Consider the following 13,673-nt stretch of genomic DNA (forward strand, 5'->3'; position numbering starts at 1 on the left):
CACTCAGTAAAAGCTTATGTGCACTGCAAAAATGTAAAAAACGAAATAAATAATTCAACTTGAAGAACATAGAAAATAAGTGTTGAACACATGAAGAGAAGCATATGAAATAAATGCATAAAAACCCAAGAAACTGAAGAAATTTAATAATATTTGATGGCCTATAACTGTCACTGCAATGTATCTTGATAAGCGAGCTGAACAGAAAGAAAGAAAGGACGTTTTAGGTCGGGTCCGTGCACATTTGACCTCCTAATCAGAAACTATATATATATATATATATATATACAGAAAGAAATCCTTTCTTTCTTTCTGTTCAGCTCGCTTATCAAGAGACATTGTAGTGACAGTATCTGTTCGTCAGATGGCAGCAACGAGTTCAATAGGTACAGCAGGACGAGGAAGCGGAACTACGTCACTTTCTTCTGCTATTTGTTTTGGTCGGAACAAAAACGTTGAAACTTGCCGAAGAAGTACGCAAACATCCGCACGAGCTCTTCAATTTACAACTCAGAAAGTCACATTTTTACCCAATTTATTTCCGAAACTCTGAAACAGATGAGGAATCCGTTGAAGATATATAAAATGACAAGCTAATATATATATTTTTAATTATTTTAGCGTTAATGTGTTTCCCAACAAATACAGGTAAGGCAAAAGTGTTTCTTGCAGTGCTGTTCTTTGTTTTCAACACGGTTTCAGTGACGTGCGGTGAGGTTCATAGCTGGTGAGGCACTGACGTCATCAGAATCAGATTTGCAAATAGATGCATAGATTGACAGCAGTTTACAGGTTATGTTTCACTTCTGCATCCTTACACATACAAACTGTAGCTCACAAAACACACATTTCCTTAAAAAACAAAACAAAATAAATGTTATTACTGTCTTACCTGCTTCGATTGAAAGTCCACTTGAGAAAACTTTTTTAGTGTTGTAATGTAGTCATCCATGTCGAAAGTCGGGATAAGCGAGAGGAAAAAAATCACTATCTCTATTATAATCTATCGCTGCACTTGACTTGCTTCCCGAATCGTTTAGCCTAGCTCGCTGTCACTTACTCGGCAGTTGAGGAGTGAACAAGACGAACGTCTGGGATCTTGAGCGCCCCCTGCCATGAGGCAAGAGAACTGCCTGCCTCACCTCGAACCTGTTCTCTGCCGTTTATAATCGCTCATTACACGAAACACGTTACACAAACACAGTTGGTGACAAAAAGCACTGTACATTATATACATAAGCTAAATTATTGGAAATAAGTTCACATATTAAATTTGTTTAAACCATTTTATTGACGCCGTACAGCTACATGCTCTCTCCGCTTAGCAGCCAGCGCAGAGCCAGGGGTTGCGCAATCCAAGGTGAGGCAGAGCTCGCTGCTGCCTCACCGGCATCGCTTCCAAGCATTTGAATGGGAAAATAAGAAAATTCAGCGATTTTGAACAAATAAAAATCGAAATTGGTGAAGCTACATGAAAAATAAATATTTTTTAGTACAAACCACCGGATGAATATAACAATTTAAATTACTTTATGATTATATATTTTCTTTCTTTCCATGATGGCTGGTGAGGCACTGCCTCACCTGCCTCCCCTGACCGCACGTCACTGGTTCTGGTGTTACATTTTTAACAACGAAAGATGTTCCATAAAACCTTTTAAGGAAAGTTATGAGTTGAAAAGAGTCCCAGTGACATTATTTGAGGTTTTTGTCTTTAATCTGAATTTAAGGTTCTCAAATTGTGGCACACATGCTACGAATCGTATGTGGGTTCCTATTTAGTGATACACAAATAAAAATGTGGTGTTCGCTTGCTAAATACAAAGAAACTAATTACTTGTGTGGTCGTTTCTGAAGTCCGAACGTTTATATTTGAATGACATTAAACCCAATTTATCCACGGAGCAAGTGTAGCCCCTTACTTCAGCCAGCTGTCAAGCAGTCAGAGGAAGGTTGGCTCACTCTTTTTGGTATAGAAGGGATTCACTTTAAACTTTAAACAGTACAAAAACGTTTTTGATTAAACTTTATGGCGGTGTCTTTTGAAAGCTTTGGCGCTTGTAGGTGGCTTATCTGTTTCTGAGTAAACGAAACACACAGTTATACACTTCAGTTAATAAAGCAGTGTCAGTTTATACGTTTCTTTCTCGTTATTCATTTATTTATTGTTTGTTTGTTCATTTGCTTTTATCACAAAACACAAGAAAATAAAAACAAAACGTCTGTCCCAATGGCGAACCCTGTACAAAAGAACCGCGGAAATAAAATCCATGTCGCGCCTTTATTTTGAAGGGTCAGCTCCTGTTTCCGGTCAGATGGAAGCTAATCCCGGTTGTCTTGATGGGCGGCGTAGAGGCGCTGCCAAATCTGGCAGCAAAATAGATTTCCCCCACCGCACCTCTGCTACTACAGTCCTCCGTCATGGCACCTTAAGCGTGTAACGAACTCGACGTAAATTCAAGCTCGGTAGCTGATTGTATCCTGTCTGTTTCCTACGGTCGAGCTAGACGCTGACCCCACCGGAGACACGGGCTGAAGCCGCCACAATGAGCTCCGAACACCAGAGCGACAGCGAGGACGCCGACGAGTCGCAGGATAGGCCCGGCAGCACCGGCAAAAAAGAAGACCCAGTTGGAAGACCGACACAGTCGGAGGTGGAAGGAGACGCCCCGCAGAGGGTCTGCGCTTCGCCGCCGGGGAGCAGCAGCGAGGACCAGCCTCAGGGTAGCGCTGGCTCTTCTCCTCCCCGCCTGGAGGATGAAGAGCGCCGCATCTCACCGGGCGCCGCTCCGCAGGCGGGGAGCGGCGGGAGCTCCGGCAGCGAAGGCTACAAGGGGAACAGCCTGTTTTCCTGGCTGCAGAGCAGGACTATCAGACGGGGGCTGTTTGTAGACCCAGCCAGGGATAACTTCAGGACAATGACCAGCTTGTACTGCTCTATGAACCCGGCTGTGGAGTCGGTCAATCTGAGCTCTCAGACCCACGGAGCTGTATTCAATTTGGAGTACTCACCGGACGGGTAAGTACTGAGATGCTTCAGGACGTGGTCGTGGACCTCACAGGTTTCACTGATTGCATTGACACATGCAACAACTCTGTGCTTCACAATTTCAACCCTTCGTCCTTGGAAGTTTGATCTAAAGTTAACGTCACATGCGTGATGTAGTGCTGCATGTCTTTAGGAAGCTCCCCACAGCAGTCACAGCTAATGAGGACAGTCAAGCCTCCTTGACTAGACACCAGATGCAGGACCTAAATCCTGCAGCCAAACCGGGTCAAGCTGTCTTGTCTGGGTCACGTTTGTTTGTGTGCTCATGTGACAGCGGTAAGTCCTTCCTGCACACTGTTGGCCTCGGCTGGCTGCACATAACGCAGGTGCGTCTCAGTAAGTTCGACTACGATCAAAGTCAAGAGTCAAACTCGAATATAGATTATTTGCACACAGAGTGGTTTACTTCTGTTCATTTTCACCGTTATGGCTTGCAGCTAATGCTAACCTAAAATTCAATTTGGGGTGAAATGATTAACCGTGATAAATCGATTATTGAAATAATTGTCAGCTAATTTAGTTGTTGGCTAATCGTTAACTGGTGTAGACACACTCCTGAAATGGCATTTGCTGGACCCCCCCCCCCCCCCCCCCCACGCCCCCAACATACTCAGAGCAGTAATTAAGCTACTACTGTACAAAAAATGTATATATTGGATTTTAAATGAAAAATCCTATTTGAATGTAAATATTTTCTAATAGAACTCATCACGTAGCATAGTATTAGCTTTCTTTGCTTTAAATTCTGTCAAAGTCTAATATTAAGCATCCTTTGCTATGGAATTGTCAAAAATAGTCAACAAATCGGCCTACTCTGAACTGATAAGTGAAGCAGAAAGGAGTTAAGTATTTATTTAGATGCTGAAGTGACTCCAGACTTGGTAAAACTCAGCAGACAGTTGCAAATCACAACTAATTGTGGAAACTGTACACCGAGCACTTTTTCCCTTCCACTTAACTTTTTTTAGCTAAAAATTGCAATATCAGAATTATTTGTAATCGGTCTTATACAATTAGAATGTAAAGAAATTAGCAACTTTCTCTGCCTGTAAGCTATAATAGTCAAAATTAACAGGAATATATAGTTGATATGTATCATTCTGTGTGCAATTATTCTGCAGTTCTACTTTCTTATACTGAAAGAAAGTAAGTTTTCTATATTTTAACACGTTTGTGTTGTGATATATTGTGCTGCTCTGTACTTGAAATTTATTGAGAGACACCTGAACGACATAACTTGGAGCATTTCATTGTATCTTTCTACTATTATTAGAATAATAACGTTTTTGTTTTACTGTTGCACTGTTCCCCCTCTTTCCTAAATGTAGAATAACGTGGATGACGACACAGTTAAACCTCGTCCCTGTCTTGTGGCGGCCAGTAACTCTAGTTTGTGTGCTCCCTGCTCAGGTCTGTGCTGACTGTGGCCTGTGAGCAGACAGAGGTCCTCCTGTTTGACCCCATTTCATCCAGGCACATCAAGACCCTCACAGAGGCCCATGAGGATTGCGTCAACAACATAAGGTGCACTTCTCACATATAATATCAGACATTTAGGGTTTCTTAAAGTTGATCTGTATCACAACGGGTCACTTGTGACGGTGGACGGATTTTTGTTCCTGCTTGGGAAGAAACAGCAGTTTTGCTTCCAAGATGTTGTTTCAACATTAGTCAGAATATTTTTGACATTTCAAGTTTGTTCCACGTCATTTTAACTTTTTATTCATGAGATCAAATTTTGACTCAATTCCAGGCATTTATTGTATCGTTTGCCATTTATCGGGATAAATTTCTGTTGATGATAAGAATTTAGATTTATTGTTATCACTATAAATTCAATATAATAATTGTATTATAGTGTCACTATAATACAATTAATGACGTATTAAACCTCCAAAACTGTCCAAATTGTCTGGATTCCTTGTTCCTCTACAGTTTGTTCAATGAAAATATCAACATATGATTAAATTCAGTTACTGTGTGCTGTTTAGTGACACGAGTCGCACTTCTTTATGTGAATGGTGTCGTACAGAAATGTATTATAAATTACTAACCCTTACCCTAAATGATTTTCAAGAGCAATATTTATGTTTGTGTGGCTATGAATGCTGTCATACAGTCACAGCCATACAGTTACCTTTAAAAAAAAAATTTTTTTTTAACCCTTTTATCGTTATCACAATATATGATAAAACTATTTGATATTTATAGCTATACTTAATTCTTCATATTTTCAATATTATGTAACTGTGGGGGAAAAAAGCGTCACCCTTTTCTTCCCCTCCTATAATATAGTTTGTATGTAAAAAGCTACTTGGTTACTTTTACTCTATTATTCTACCTGTCCAGCACATTAGTGCATCTGCAGTTGTTTTTAAATGTGTCCTATATGTGAATGAATGAATAAACGCGGCTCAAAGGCCAAAGGTCGGCTGAAACCGTCTCGTCTCCCTCCAGGTTTTTGGACAATCGCCTGTTTGCCACCTGCTCCGACGACACCACCATTGCATTATGGGACCTTCGTAAGCTGAACTCCAAGGTCTGCTCGCTGCACGGCCACGCCAGCTGGGTGAAGAACATCGAGTACGACACCAACACCCGCCTCCTGGTCACATCCGGCTTTGACGGCAACGTCATCACATGGGACACCAACAGGTTGGTTGGCTTTGCATTATGCAGGACCTCTGCAGCGGTATGCATCGATTTTGAACCTTTTTAAAATAAATAAATAACTAAATATCCAGCAAAATATCTACTCAATCCTATACTTTCCACTTTAAGTTTTACAACTTAATAAAATTGAAAAAAAAGAAATCTTATTTTTATTTATTTATATTGATTTATTTGCGTCACCAAGCTCAGTCAGTTTGGATGAAACGTATCTATAGATCTATCAGTTTTGTAGTTTTATTGGCACAATTTGCTCTCTTTCAAAGTTTACGGGTTATAAAGATTTTTGCATGGTGTGCACGGCAATTAAAAAAAAAAAAAAGAGAGAGTAATCATCTCTAAGCTACAGCATTATAGCTGTTTTCCAGTGAAGTGCTTCACGTTCCATGTGGTCGGTTTTAGTACTGCAAGGTTTTACCTTATTTGGTTGCTGGGGTTCTACAAGGAAGTTGTAATTTATTTAATTTTGAAATATTTATGCCTCTGAAAGCCTTGTGAAATCAATGTCTTTCCCTTTATCACCTCTGTTAAGTAGTAAGAGGAAGTTTAAGTTAGTTTAGCGATGTATAAAAAAGCTCTTTCGCAGAAAAGGATCCTGTAAATATCTGAAATTTATGCTATTGACTCACTCCTCAGGCCAGTTCCTCTTTCATTTACCTCTTTTGTTTTAATTTAGACTGCATGTGTTTGATTATTGCCAAATGCCCTACATAAAATTAAATTCCTACTTATTAGAGATATTACCGTATTGTTAAACGTAGTAAACGTTCTCCCTGGCAGGTTTACGGAAGATGGCTGCCCGCACAAGAAGTTCTTCCACACTCGCTACCTGATGAGGATGCGTCTGACTCCCGACTGTTCCAAGATGCTCATCTCGACTTCCTCAGGGTACCTACTCATCCTTCACGACCTGGACCTCACCCAGTCCCTGGAAGTGGGCAGCTACCGCATGCTGCGAGCCCGACGGACCCCCCTCAGCTCAGGTCAGAACCCAGCTGTCAATTAAAAATGAAATGAAAAGTGGAAGCAAATTTAAGCATCTCCACAAAGTGTCCCCGCATCCTTAAAAAGTCTGAAATGCGTGTATCTAAAATGAAGGCTTTAAAATGTCTCAAAATTACGAATCTGAAATTAAGGCCTTAAAATGTGTTAAATTTAAAAGAACAAAGAATTCTGCCTTAACCCTTTTATGTACAGTGGTCACTACAGTGAACAGCTATCTAAAATCCATTTTCTACCACCAAAGTGGACACTAATGCATCATAAAATACACTATCAACTTCTGGCCATCAGCTGCAAATGCAAGAAATTATTTCTGTTAAATCCAATATGGCCGACAGACAAAAAAAAACATGCCAACCGACCCGGTACCTCCTTCTGCTGTAGACGACTCTTGCAGGTGTAAAGAAATATTGTGACATCAGATAACCCCTAAAGAACAATACTACTGATGCATTTTTTAAATAACAACTTTGTATTTGAAAAAAATTACAATTGATCACCTAAAAAATTATACATATATATATGTTTTACAAAACGTTTTTTCCTATCTTTTTTTATGTTTTAAGAAAAACAAAAAAAATTTGAAAAAAATCTGGACACAAAGGATCATAATTCATGCATTAAAGGGTTAAATATGTTTGCTTTTTCTCATGGGAGTTTATTGTTTCGCAAAACTTTGAGGCGATCAAAGACCTGTTCACTGCGTTTGCCGTTTTTGTTTGTACATTTCTGTCATGATACAGGTCTTAAATTTCACTCACAATGGTCTTTAAAAGTCTTAAATTTGTATATCTAAAATGAAGCTCTTAAAACATCCCAAATTCATTGAGGGGAAAAAAATAAGTTAGTAACAAGTATGTTTTCCTTTTTCTCGCAGAAAAAGCGCAATGTCTATTGCGCACAGACATTTTCACTGTAACTCGACTGTTGCAACTGCTGGTAACTAGTTGCTAAAAGCCAGATTACTTTTTAATGCCAATTTTTGCAATTATTATTAGTATTTGTGTACTTCTGACATGATACAGGTCTTAAATTTCATTCATAGTGTTCTTAAAATGTATATCTAAAATTAAGGCCTTAAAATGTCTTCAAGCTTTTGTGGGGTAAATAAATTGGTTAAAAATATTTTCTGGGTTTATTTTGTGGGACTTTATTGTTACACATAATGGTCTTAAAAAGTCTTAAATTTGAGTTGGTGAAACCTGCAGACACCATTTTCCCAGTGATTCTTAATCCGTGATTCTTAAACAAGTGAATTTAAAGGAACAGTATTTAAAAACAAAACGATAAAGTTTATGTGTTTTTATTTTCTGTTGTTTATTTTCACAGACGGAGGCACATCAGCGTCCAGGTCGACCGTGTCGAGCCGTCAGGGACACGACTCCAAGCTTCATCCTCACAGAGAAGGTCAGGGATGATCTTAGCTGGATACTGATAGCCTAGCGTCACTCCAGCTTCCAGGACTGTGATCAAACTTCCTCTCTCCTCAGGTCTGTCCCCACGGAACAGCCTGGAGGTTTTAACTCCTGAAATCCCCGGGGAAAAGGACAGAGGGAACTGCATCACATCCCTGCAGCTGCATCCCAAAGGCTGGGCCACGCTCATCCGCTGCTCCAGCAACATGGACGACCAGGAGGTGAGGAACCTTTCACGCCGTCGCAAATCCAGATCTACTGCCTCGTAAAAGTATTTCTGACCTTCAGCAGTCACCTAAATGAACTAAATCATTTGTGATTTAGTCCATTGAGTTTAATATAACCTCACTATAAAATCCCGCTGGTCCCTGAAAGCCTCAGAGGGCTTTATTCGGGCAAATTATGGAACACATGGCATCATGAAGACCAAACAACACCGCAGCCAGGTTAGGGCTGAAGCTGAGTAAAATGTAAAGCAGGGTAAGTTATAAAACATCTGTCTATGTGCAAAGCTGGTAGAGATCAGTGACGTGCGGTGAGGTTCATAGCTGGTGAGGCTCTGACTTAATCATAATCATATTTACAAATATAGACCCCCTGCATGTTGTTGTTTACATAAGGAAATTTTGCGCATGCGGACAACGCTGAAGGGCAAAAGGACAATTATTTTACATGTTATCCATAGCCGCGCTGCAACCGTAGAATAATTCTGTTAGCTCAATCAAACTTGGACATGTACAGTAGATATTATTAATTTCGTGCTGGGCTCCACAGAAAAGGGAAAAACCGTTAAAGTACAACTCAAAACCACTTCTTTCTTGGTCTCTGTATCATCGCAGCTACGCGCAGACTTGTTGCTATAGCAACTGACAACGCCACAAAAAAAACACTCAGATATTTCCCACACAAAGAGCAGAACAGTCTGTTGCAGTAACATGGTTTTAGGCTTAATGTTTATTTTGCGATTATTAATAAGTGATTGATGTGGTAAGAGGAGAAAAACTATAAATATATCGCTGCACTTGACTTTACTGTATGGCTAGCTCGCTGTTGCTGTGTCTTACTCTGCAGTTGTGGAGTCATAATGTCTGGGATCATGAACGCCCCCTGCCATGAGGCAAGAGAATTGCCTGCCTCACCTCGAATCTGATCTCTGCCGTTTCTGATCGCTCCTCAGCCCACGAACATGGACAGTTTCTACTTTTTACGTCTTAATGTTTGGAAAAATTCTTTCCAATTCACAATGCTTCACAAGAATATGTTGACTTATCACATAAAATGCTCAGCTTTATGGTTCTAACATGACAAAATATGAAAAAAAATTTAATTGGCATCAGTACTTTTTCAAGATGCTGTGTTTTTAAGCCACAGCAATTAGGATGTGCCATCTGTTTTTATATCACTGCAACTACAGCTTGATTTCATAATTCTCTAAAAATCTAAATAGAGTGGTATAGCTCATTTGGCATAAACTTTATTGTCTAGATACCTCACACTTTTTCCTTTGTTCTTTTTCTCCAGTGGACCTGTGTGTACGAGTTCCAGGAGGGGGCGCCCACGCGGCCGCTGGTGTCTCCCCGCTGCTCCCTGCGCCTCACCCACTACATCGAGGAGGCCAACGTGGGCCGGGGCTACATCAAGGAGCTGTGCTTCAGCCCCGACGGACGGCTCATCTGCTCCCCTTACGGATACGGCGTCCGCCTGCTGGCCTTCGACGAGCGCTGCAGCGAGCTGGCCGACAGCCTGCCCGTTCAGACCAGCTGCCTCCGGGAGATCCGCTCCATCTACTCGCACAGCGACGTGGTGCTCACCACCAAGTTCTCCCCGACGCACTGCCAGCTGGCCTCGGGGTGCCTGAGCGGACGCGTGGCGCTTTACCAGCCCAAGTTCTAGCATCCGGCGTTGTTTAGAAAAAAAGTTTGTTTTTTTTAAACCCGATCACTGCAGACCTGGGGAAACGCGCACCAGTCTAAACCTCTGCATATAAAGGGGTGGAAATGCATCATGGAAGTGTTTTACAGATGGTTACTTTTTGCACATTTGTGCAGAGGATTGGCTGAAGCTAACCAGAGATGCACCGATCTGAGTTCTATTGCCAATTTCTAATCCCTGCTATTTGTACAGCTTTAACCTGCCGATTCCGACTTTGGTCTATTCCAGTTTCTGTTTGAAAACTAATATATTGTATAAGAAAATACAAGAACAGAATTCAGAATATGTTTCTTCCTTGTTTACTTCCCTTAAGCTGCTATTATTTATTTATATTAGGAGCAGAAACTGTGTTTTGAAATAGTATAACCATAAATTACAGCTACTGTTCGTTTACTAAACCAAAATTCTAGAGTTCACATTTAAATGATCTTTAGCATTTTATAGAAGTGATTTGCATTACTAAACAAATGCTGTATTCTGTTCAGCCTTCCTGTTGTCTGTGAAACTCTTGCTCTCTCTTGCTTTCCTGCAGCCTCTATGAACCTCAGACATATATTGTACTTGCTTTCCTTTCTTACACCTCTTTGCTTCCTGTATCTTAATTTTAAGCGCCTCACTGATTCTGAAACTAGCTAACTTTCAGTCTTCACTCAGTAATAGCGTACACCCCGAAGAGTATTTTGTGCAATCAGGTAGCAATTCCATGTGGTGCATTCACTGACCCAAAAAAGGTTGGATTTTAACGCGTCCACCATTAGGCAAAAAGACTCGTCCAACAGATTCCTCGATGCATCTCTACAGCTAGCTTAAGAACGTAGCCTAACTACAACCCAGGTCTGCAGCTGTTAAACGGGTCAAGTTCGTTTAGGTGCTAGCCGTCAAACTGACGGCCATTAACTGGCGTGAAGAAATGACAGACTGAAGCTCTGGGCTAATTGCCAGGTTGCAGCAGAGGATGGACACTTTGAGCCCTGAATTTCAAGACATGACATAGAAAAGCAAGCTCAAAATTGAAATAGAAGGAAATTGCATTTTGTTTTTGCAGACGAAACTTTCTGAGCAGAAATTCAATGCGATTCTTGATGCAACTTGATATCAGGCAACGGCAAACTGTTGGTCGTTTGTGGCTCCTTTAGCTACAGAGTTGCTTTTGGCCTCTTCAATAGTACATTTTTTTCTTCTTCTTTTTGAGACTTGGCACATCCAGACGTCGCCGTCTCAGGAGGACAACACTAACGGCGCATAAAGTCAAGTATTGGTAAACCCGGGAGACGGAACGGACTTTCGTGTACGCTGTGTGTCACGTTAGCTCGACTTCCTGCGCTGCGCCTGGTGCCGCTCTCTGTTGCTTCACTCATGCCTTCGCCACAGGTGCTGCTTCTGTGCTCATACAATCTGAACTTCAAGGACCTGCCCTCCTTTACCTGCCTGCTGCTTGTTTTGTTCCCAACATCTTCTCTCGTTCCACTGTCCAGATCCTCTGTTGTTTTTAAGAGTTTTACTTGGTGCATTAATGTTGGCACTAATTGTTGCACAGCGTTTGATTTGATAATCACTTTAGAGTTGTTACTCTGTAATCACCTCTTTACCTTCCCCAAAGTTGATGCTTTTATCTTAAGTCTTTAGATGGAAATGTCTGGTCACCTGGAAAATTGAGCACTTGTAAAAAGGCGGCGAATATTTCTGCCTCATTGCAACTCACAGATACATAGTTTTACCCTCCTGTGGTCTTAGCGCTACGCTCTATAGGAGCAAGGCAGATGTCAAGTCTGACAAGGGTTCTCCCCATCACTGTCGGTTCCCGGAACCACACGCTTGCACATACAAAAAAATAAAATAAAAAATCGGAAAAGCGCACGCAAGGTCAGCGTGACCAGGCTGGACCACGCAGAGGGTAAAAAGCTGGCGGGGCCCCATTGACTCCATCTCTTACTATTGCAGGAGGGTTAAGAACTATTTTTCATTTTTACCAGCAAACAGAATTTTGCCTAAAACTTGTAGGCTACTTCACATGAGTTACAATGTTCCTAGAAGTTAACCGCCTTTATCAACAACTATTCAAGGAGTTTAAAAGAGCACAACAGATGCTTACAAACATTTACTAAAAGCCTTAAACCAAATTACATATTTCCAATGAAAAATCTTGTGAAAATTATAGAAAAAAATACCCTGTCAAGAAATATTTCCTACTACTCGCTGAGCGTGTGGGCAAGATAAATGTTGATCTAGAAATATTAGCCTACCAGCTAGCGGTTAAAAGAAATGGGCTTCTGTCTTACATCGTATTTATACCCCAAGCCAACAGGAAAAATGAAAATGAATGAATAAAATTTTTTAAAAAAGCTAAAGTTACATTAATTCTATGCTATTGGTGGAGGTGCCAGCAATCAATTGAAATTGAGTGCATTTCAGTTAAAGGTTGGCTTTTCTTCAAACCTTCGCTAAGAAAGGCAGCTGCAACAAAGGGTTGACTTGTTTTACCTCCCTAAAACATGTAAAGGTTTTTACACCCATCAGGGGTAAAACATGGTGGGTAAATATCACAACCTGATACCTGAACTATCATTCTCTGGTGGTTCATATTAGAACTTGAATAAAGTGAACTGTCGGATTGAATTAGCTTCAAGTGTTCATTAATGTCCACCTGTTGGGAACAGCCCCACACTGCAGCCATTTTGTTAGTAAAACTCTCGTATCCGCACTGAATGATTCCAGGACACAAGAAGTTGGCTAACGGTAAATCTCCTGCTATGCACATCAGCCTTTCTGGTGATTCTCCTTTATTATTTCTGCTCTATGCTGAGCTGTCGGCTGCCGAAATGTGATTCTTGATGGATGAAACTGAGCCGAGACCTCGAAGAGAACTTCTGCTAGGAAAGATTTAAGAAAAGCTTCTATTTAGATTGACTTTTTTAAAAAATTTTTTATGTAGATGTACTTTTCTCTGGCCACTGTTGCACTCCCATTTAATTCAGATTTTAAAACTAAAGTAGAAGAATGTGTGACTACAACTAGTTGGTGAAAGTAACAACGGATTAAAAATCTGTGTCTAATAATTATTATAACGTCAGAGTTGGGAGGGAAAATGCGACTGAAGCCGTTTTGACCTGAATTTGGCTTTGAGGTAAAGATTTAAAAACGACACAAATTAGATTTCACTTCTGATCTCCACGTTTTCTCCCGTCAGCGTCACGCCAGGACGCTCTGATACGCGTCGTGACCTGCAGTTCGCCTTCGGGTCAGTCAGACGTAAACATTTCGCGGCCACATTCATGGCGTCTCGGCGGAGCGGAGTGTGACGGGATTTCTGTGTTTCCTCCGCTGCTTTTTACTTCAGGCTCACCCACGAGCTCTTTGAAGTGTCTTATCTATTTTCACTCCGTGTATTTATGCAGAAAGACAGGGAAAAAACAACTGGATTCATCATGTTTTGTGTGTTATTTTTGATTGTTGTTTTGGATTTGAACTTGTATCTAGCCACGAGTTTCACAAATGTTCACACTATTACCTTTTTTTTTTTTTCATGTGTGCACCATTAAGTGATAAAGGATGGGCAGATGAAAATAAAACATGGTGACATGCTTTAAGTTGCATTATTATTGCCT

The 13,673-nt window shown here is 40.8% G+C and overlaps 1 protein-coding gene across 1 annotated transcript; it reads left to right on the top strand.

Annotated features, from left to right (window-relative positions):
• The first annotated feature begins 457 nt into the window (after positions 1-457).
• On the top strand, positions 458-13,471 carry wdr32 (WD repeat domain 32). Its single transcript, XM_027999866.1, has 8 exons — positions 458-648; positions 2,508-3,019; positions 4,460-4,573; positions 5,507-5,704; positions 6,500-6,702; positions 8,051-8,128; positions 8,212-8,357; positions 9,658-13,471. Exons 2-8 carry the CDS (start codon positions 2,547-2,549, stop codon positions 10,027-10,029), a joined length of 1,584 nt encoding a protein of 527 aa, XP_027855667.1. The 5' UTR covers positions 458-648; positions 2,508-2,546; the 3' UTR covers positions 10,030-13,471.
• Positions 13,472-13,673: the final 202 nt, after the last annotated feature.

This window comes from Xiphophorus couchianus, chromosome 19 (assembly GCF_001444195.1).
Source record: "Xiphophorus couchianus chromosome 19, X_couchianus-1.0, whole genome shotgun sequence".
Lineage (NCBI taxonomy): Eukaryota > Metazoa > Chordata > Actinopteri > Cyprinodontiformes > Poeciliidae > Xiphophorus > Xiphophorus couchianus.